Raw genomic sequence first — 8,339 nt, 5'->3', positions numbered from 1 at the left:
AATACACACTTTTATGACAAATAAGTTTCCACAGGATGACGAGGATTAGGAGCGTCAGCCCTCCAAACAAGCATGGAGATTATGGTATAAAGGTTAGAGAAGATGTGATTATAAAAGTAAATAAATAAAAATATTTACAATCAAACAACAAATAGCTATATACAAAAATTCCAATCGATAAACTTGAGTCAACGAAAAACAAAACAATACAGATAAAGTGAACCGAAATAAATATAACCTTATCAAGTAAACAATCTTTTTGGCGGAGCTATAAAAAGATTATACTGGATTTCTCGACGCAATCAAATACATAAAACGTTTGACAATAAATAAACTTTATTAAAACATAATAACAACAATCAAGCCGCATTGAATTACGACGCAAATCCAATGATTGCTACAATAAAAAACGTTTTTTTAGTAATACTTTAAAAATATAATTTCTTTGGTTACTCTTTAGAAAGGAATACATAAATATTATAAATTACTGAATGTTAGACAATATACATTAAATTTGTTAGTAAATTAATTTGTATTTACATATTTGCAATCTGTACAATTGTTATTTATTTATAAATATGGATCCGCTCGAAACTCTATTTTAGCTGTCTTAATAAACAATCCAAGTTCACGTTATATACTGGTTAGGTAAAGACGCCTGTTAAAATGAAAGATTAATCATCTGTACCCTTACCCTGAACATCCAAGTACCCGAGTCGTTGGTAGTAAGATGACGAATATGATTCTTCGGCGTTCTCGACTGGAACGGTGATGGTGATATCAGAGCAGGCCCTGAACTCTTCCTGTTTACCGCACCCGAGACCCTGGGTTCTGTTATTACAGGTGCCCCAGTTGTTACCAGCTACATACTGCCACTGGAGGACGCAGTGGTTGCAGTATAGCTTGGGAGGAAGTCGGTAGTTGGCTGTGTAGGTGCCTTCTCCTTTAGGTGAATATTTGAGGTCTCCATTCTCGAGCTCAACTGGGTATTCGTCGAAGCAAGCCTGATCGTGCCTGGTCGGGTCAGGGCAGATTTTGAACACCCAGTAGCCGCGGTGATAAGCTGTTAATTCAACGGTGGTGGATATCACCTGTCCGGATTTATACTCGGCGACGATCACGCCATCACCGAAAACGCCTCCGAGCTCGTGTGAACGGGGTTGACGTTGGTCATATGGGTCACCGCAGATGCCGCATCTAGAACAATTATTTATTTCATCATATCCTGTGGTCTATCGATCATACTGGTAGTATCTGTTCGGTACGGTAGCACTCGAAAAATAATTCTAGCAAGCCTTAGTCTTCTACCGCTTGGCTACCACTACTATATGAACACATTAAAATATCTTTTTTGCTCAGTTATATTTGCCTTGAAACTATCAGGAATAGTTTTAGAAATAAACATCCAATGATGTTCCATTATAAAGTTAAATAAAGTAGAATGAGGGAGTATATTCGCAAACATTAAATATCGCTTTGTGCTTTCGCGGTAGAAAATTTTCAAAATACAGATACAAGTCAAGATTTTAAATAAGAAACGTTTAGATTAGACGTGGTGATATAAGAGAAATTTGTTATTGTTTTAGCTATTTACTGGATATTATTTGAATATATTCAAGATAGTGAATGTAATGAAAAAATTATAAGTAATTTCTTTTCGGAAAAAGTTTAAAAATTGCACAGATGATTAATACAAATTTAGCATTTTTTTTAGTTTAGAAAGATTATATTTTAATTGATGAGAAAAAAAAGGAATTTTGTAATGTATAAAGAATAAACATAGCTACATTTATCTAGTATAAAATTAACTATTTCATATTATACAGGCACGCTGCAACAGGAAATCATAATACGCATTATCAAAAACACGTTAAAAATTAACATTTCACAAATTTAAAAACATTTGATAACTTGAAAAGACAATAAATTAATTAACAAATTGTTATTAACCAATTATAACCTTAAAATGGGTTAAAAAAATTATGATTATTATACTTATGCACTTGTCTTTACTTGACTTTAGATAATAAGTGCTAAAATTTGACATTAATAGGAAATTTATCATAAAAACATCAGTCTATATGTTTTAAAAACTTAACTTTTTTGGATCAATTAGAAAATGAATGAATCTGTTCATTTATTTTCCATCAGATGGAACGAGGCAGCGACCTAATTATAACCTGGATAATTTCATTAAAATTAAAAATATTTGTTAATAAAGTACATACATAAATTATAATAATAAATAATAGATTTGTTACATATAACGATTGTTTTTTGTTTGTCTTGTATATCTTGGAAGTTAATAATGGAGTGAAAAGTAAACATTTGATAACGGTACGCGGTTTCGTGCACCCGTGCGGCAGAAACTTATCTGTTTGTCCCACTAAAGAAGTACTTACTGGAGACATGTACTATATTATTACTTTTAACATTTTAAATTTGGAATTATAGCTTTAATTTTAAAATCTTTAATCAAGGGGTCCATTTAAATTTTGTCGGGTCACCCATTTATGTTAAACATAAGAAAAAAAAGTTAAGTTTTCAATTACAAATTCAATACAAAAAATCTCGAAGAAGCTTTGCGTTCGTTTCGCATATTTGAACAAGTCGCTGTAAGAACTAAACAATTAATGGTTAAGTAAGTTTAGCCACTTCCGCGCATGCAGTGGTAGTCGTGCAACAAAGTGCCCCGCCCGCCAGCTCGCTGATAATTCCGCATGCGGCAAACAATGCGAATTACACAACTACCACCGTTAAATCACTCAACACGTGTTTCACCTCTCCACGGGGCATCTTCAGGAGTTATGTTACACCGATTAGTGCCAAACACAGAGTGAGCTCACTCTGTCCTTTTCTTACAAAAGCTGTTATTTCGTTTCTGAGTTACCGTTTTTATATCATAAGAGAACTATCTGTGTTATATTTAATGGAATCAGGCGTAACCTTGCGGAAGTTCATCCGAAGTAAGAAAAGGACCAATATTTAGCCACTTCCGCACATGCAGTTGTAGTCGTGCAACAAAGTGCACCGCCCGCCTGTGTTACTCGATTAGTACTCTGCGTTTGGCACTAATCGGTGTGGCGTGGCTCCTGAAGATGCCCCGTGGAGGGGTGAAACACGTGTTGAGTAGTTTGGCGGTGGCGGTTGTGTGATTCGCATTGTTTGCCGCATACGCATTTATCAGCGGGCTGGCGGGCGGTGCACTTTGTTGCACAACTACCACTGCATGTGCGGAAGTGGCTAAATATTGGTCCTTTTCTTACTCAACTGAGTTGTAGTTTTTATATCAAAGGGGACGAATCTACGGAGGGTTCGGCGCTTGAATTTGTTTAACTGTATTGGTTTGTAGGTGGAGACTTAAAATCCTCCGGCTAGGGAAAGGCAAAGAGAATGTGGTGCTGTACGATGTCACATCATTTTGATAAAATAATTCATCACCATTATCATCCTACCACCCGAAAAACGCTCACTGCTAGGAGCCTGTCTTGCAGTGGGTCCAGGCAAAAGCCATCACGGTGAACAGCGTCAAAATTATTTAAATAAAAAAAAATTAGAAAAGTTACCTAAAATTAAAAACAACATGTATATATTTCTTTGTATACATAAAAGATCTAAAATAAATCTGCTCTAGATTTATGAAAATCACGATGACATACTTATCTTGTAAACAATGTATTATACTAATTGATTTTGATAAGAAACATGTTCACCAACTATCAATATATCATATCAATCTTTAATCTCATCTCTTTATATTTAGGCTGTAAAGTAAAACATATATATAATACATTCAATTCACTTATATATGTTTGTATATAAAAAAAATATATTTTTAATTAATTTTTGTAAGTAAAAAAAAATTTAGCTTTTTTTTACGTTTAATAAACCAAATATATAAAAAGCGCGAATTAAAACAGAAACACCATTTGACAATGAGTCTAAATTATTTCGTTTATGTTTTTGATGTTTCGTAATAATATGTTAATATAATAATTGCGCAGAAAATTTAAATTTAGATAGTTTTATGACTATTATACGTTCTGTATGAACATCAGGTAGTTGACATTCCGTTTGAATTTCGAATTACGTTCGTTTGACAGCGCGCAAAATTAATTTTATATTTTAAATATAAATAAAGTGATCGATCCATCATGCTGAAATATTTTAAATTAATTATCTTTAAGAATAACACAGGCAAATAACTCCTGGTAAATCACAACTTACTTGCCGTTCATCACCTCGTGCTGATGGGAGAAACCACCGCAGTTTAAGCCGTCGTCATCGTAGTCCGGCTTCGTGGGGAATCCAAGCCTCCAGGCCGATGCCCGTGAAGGTGGCTCCAGCACCCTGCCGTGTCCAGAGACAGACACCGCGAGCGCTGCTAGTGCGATAATGTACCACAACATCTAAAACATAAGATTGTATTTAGTTTAATAATATTTAAATGCGACATTATTTCCTTATTACTTTCTAATGTGACAAATAAAGGTGATTCATTGTACGATGTATGTGATCGATATATGAACTAAACATATTAGTTAGGATATGAATAATAGAGGAAATGTAGGCATTTAATCTTTTAATCATAGATTAGGAAAAAGTCAACAAACACATTGTGATATAAATATTTTTAAAAATCTTTTTATCGACTAACTATAACAATACATAGTAAAGAGGAATTATAAACAAGCAAGACGTATACAAAAAATTGGAATGTAAAAGACCAGTGGATTCTTTCGTACTTTGGTCATATAGCATAAAGACAACCATTAATTACAATAAACTGATTGTAATACTAATGTTTATATACGGGGAAACCTTACATCGATCCAGCTGTGGGCAGGCCACATAGAGCCCAGAATAGGCAGCTGGGGTTTTAAAGTTCTGGAGAAGAGATCACGGGTATGCAAGCCCAGCGTAGGACCTAATGGGAGAACCATTAGGTGGACAGACTAAATTATTAAAGACGCTTAATGGAAGCCGCTTCCAACTATTGTAAATCTATGCAGAAGATCTAACTCCAGCAGTGGGCTTCCTATGGCTGATATGATGATAAATGATCACGAATCATTAATTAAAAAAAAATTATAATTAAAAACAACTATCACTTTTTTGGGTAAATTTTTAAAATGTGAAACCTTTTCATTCGTCGTCTATATTAGGCGGAACAATGTTATCCAAATTAGTTATGTTATTATAACATAGATACTTAAAGATATAACATATTAGTTAAATAAGAATATATAATTTTATTTTAAATTGTGATTCATTTTTTATTAATAAAATACATACATAAATATAAATAGCCACGATTGTATCATGTTTGTCTTGTATATATATGTTGTAAATGTGTGTACACGTCCACACTGTTAAAGATACTAAAATTTCGGTATTTAAATACGAAATTCCGGTTACTTATGCTCCGTGAGAAACACAAGAAGATGTCATAGAAGGAACTTTTACGATCTTTTAATTAAAGTAGCATTACCTTAGAGTATGATAGGGGAGAACAAATCGTCATAAACACGGACTGAATTTATGAGAGATTGCAATGTTTCTAAATACTGAGAATAGCTAAATAATTTGATAAATAGCTTTCTTCAAACCAAATGACTAAGAGTCGGAATAAATAGTACCTTTTTGCGTTCCTCTGAATCCGGCGAGTGATACTGGATTAAAATAAATCATTACAAGCTAGTACAAGTGGAGTGGTAGACAATGTCACGTTTAGATTGATTGTAAAGGTGATAGGGGCAAATATGCGGAGCAGATGATTGACGGAAATGATTTAATTATAGTCCTTGCTTCGAAATAACTGCACATGTACATATGGGTAATTGATCATTTCATGTAATAACTCTGTCAATACGGGACTAATTCATAGATATAGGTAATTTGAACAAATTTTACCGACAAAGTGAACAAATACTAGAAAATATCAAATTATTAATATAAATGAAGAATAAAAAAGGTCCTTGTTGAGCCTTAACGCATGCCTTTCCAACTGAATCATTTAAATTGCGAGTTGTATATGAAATTTTATACGGAAATTATAATATTTATTCCACTCTGTAATAATACAATTTTGATCAAGAATAGTAAATTAATTATCATATATTTATATAATTATGTATAAATCTATATGATTTTAATAAACACAAAATAATAATGACACCTTTTATTGCAATGTTTTTTGAATTTTTTAAATTTGTTCACATTAATATTTATTTATTTTATAACGTCCTAAAAATGGCACAAACCTAAAGGTAAATCATACAGTTTGCTCATAACACTAATGTGAAATTATTATAGATAAAAAGTTTAACTATTATATCTTCTAAAAGAAATATAAAAGTAAACCAAATATAAATGCAATAGTCGTAATAAACACGAAAATATTTATTAACCTAAATGAATAAACTAGAGGGTTGTTTTAAAATGAAAATAATATTTAAAATCACGTTATTTTACCTTGTTGTAAACGATACACCAGCGGCAAATTGAACACGTTAGATAGGAAAAAATTGTACAGTTGCGTTTGTCTTCACAATTAAAACTAATGTGGTTACCTATAATGTCTCCAATATATAGTAAGTTTTCGCACCGTATCAGATAATCTTTATCAATTTATATTAGTGTACTTCCCAACAATAATTACCGGAACCGCGACAATCCATACAATAGTTGCAAAGGATTTTATAAGCGCTGTAAAATAATGAAACGATTTCTTAATTTTGCCGCCCTACGCTTTTGTTTTTGCACAGAGTAACCTCGCGACAGAGTGACTTTCGCAACTAAAATTTTATATTTTTCGAAAATATTATTATTGCTTTAATGAATATTTTGGTTTGAAGCAGGTCGCTTTCGATCAGGTTTATGTTAAATTAATGGAAGAGCCCAAAGTCTACGTGTGATAGACATAATATTCTATTATAAAGGTATACGTATTGTTAACAGGGCTAGATATACATACATACGCCTCCTCCGCGGGATTCCAATAAGACTGGTTGGAAACAGCTTACGTCCAGCATTTTAGACGATCTTAAAAATGTCACAACAGTCCATTTTGTGCTTGGACTTCCACTCCAAAACCTTGATGCCCCAGTGGCAGATCAGTGGTGTGTGCGAAAGACACCTTGCCAATTTAACCTGGGCGGCCGCCCGCTCTCTAACCGCGAACAGCGTGGGCGAATCGAGGTTGGACCTGGATCCATTCTTAGCTCGCCTGTAGTCCACGCTGCCGTCCTAAGCCGCATACACAACATCAACACTGCACAGCTCTACTCGGGTAGAGCGGTTTACTACGCGCGAACGTCATACAACTGGAATGCGTCTATCCAGCTTGTGTTTTATTTTTAAGTTTACGGACCCTTACGTTCGGTGAACTCAGTTTCGATGAAGCTGTAAAAGCCCCGGACTAACAGCATCAACTTCAATCGAAACCAAGCAAGTAATATAAGCAATGTCGTTTCTTTATTATATTAGACTTGTTTCACTAAGTATTTCCTGGTTTTTACAATTTAACATAAATGAGATTTAAGCTTTTGCAATAACAATAAATTATCCAAATAACAAAAAAACATTTTCAACACAATGGAGTTATTATCAATATTTAAAATCCTTCATATTTAAATATTTAATCATGATTTGAATCCATATATCGTAGTATTAGGCGGTGATAACTAAGCCCATAATGCCATATTAATGAACAATGGCTTATAAACAAAAAATCTTTTAGGATTAAATATATTTTTATATGACATATATTGCAAATTCTGCTTCATATGATAAGCGGTCAACGCCTGCTGTTAGCATCATTTGGGTCAAATATTACTACTTGAAGTGATAGTAGACGAACCACGTGACACGCAGGACAGACGCCCTCTTGGGGGGTCCAAGATTCCGGAATAGAGATCACGGATAAGAGAGAGGACCCTTCAGGTCATAGGAAAATGCTGAACGCTAGCCGCTTCCAATCACGCATATTGGAAATCAATGGGATGCCTATGTCCTGCTTTAGACATCTTATAGCTAAAACAATGATGATGTCTACCTCAATTAAAAAAGCAACTCAAAAAAACCAAAGCTAAATAATATTAATAAAAATGTAAATAAAAAATAAGTAATAATGGTAACAACTTTTAGTAAATTGTAAATAAACAGAATAATACAGCTTAAGCGAAATAAATGTAAAACAAAAGTATGTAAATAACAGAAATAAAATACTATTAAATAATGAGAGAGGAATGGAAGGTCACAGAGCGAAAGAGAATGAAAGAAGAAATGTGGAATGAACACCGAATGAAAGAATATAGATTATAGATATAAATATAGAT

General features: G+C 33.3%; 1 protein-coding gene across 1 annotated transcript; it reads right to left on the bottom strand.

The window, feature by feature from the left end:
* Positions 1-379: 379 nt before the first annotated feature.
* Positions 380-6,573, bottom strand: LOC137918815 (uncharacterized). The gene is made up of 3 exons (XM_068761729.1): positions 6,475-6,573; positions 4,228-4,409; positions 380-1,197 (listed from the first exon to the last, which is right to left on the bottom strand). The coding sequence occupies exons 2-3, from the start codon at positions 4,407-4,409 to the stop codon at positions 675-677; spliced, it is 705 nt and encodes a 234-aa protein (XP_068617830.1). The 5' UTR covers positions 6,475-6,573; the 3' UTR covers positions 380-674.
* Positions 6,574-8,339: the final 1,766 nt, after the last annotated feature.

Source organism: Battus philenor, unplaced genomic scaffold (genome assembly GCF_028537555.1).
Source record: "Battus philenor isolate CCGP_79_NKW_IND1 unplaced genomic scaffold, ilBatPhil1.0.hap1 SCAF_15, whole genome shotgun sequence".
NCBI lineage: Eukaryota > Metazoa > Arthropoda > Insecta > Lepidoptera > Papilionidae > Battus > Battus philenor.
Note: the sequence above shows the minus strand (reverse complement) of the source record. Positions and strands in the feature narration are given on the sequence as shown.

Excerpts from the sequence above, each read along its gene's own strand:
- LOC137918815 (XM_068761729.1), bottom strand. The coding sequence starts at position 4,409 with ATGTTGTGGTACATTATCGCACTAGCAGCGCTCGCGGTGTCTGTCTCT. Across the intron at positions 1,198-4,227 it reads CACGAGGTGATGAACGGCAA|ATGCGGCATCTGCGGTGACC; the intron begins GTAAGTTGTGAT and ends TAATTGTTCTAG.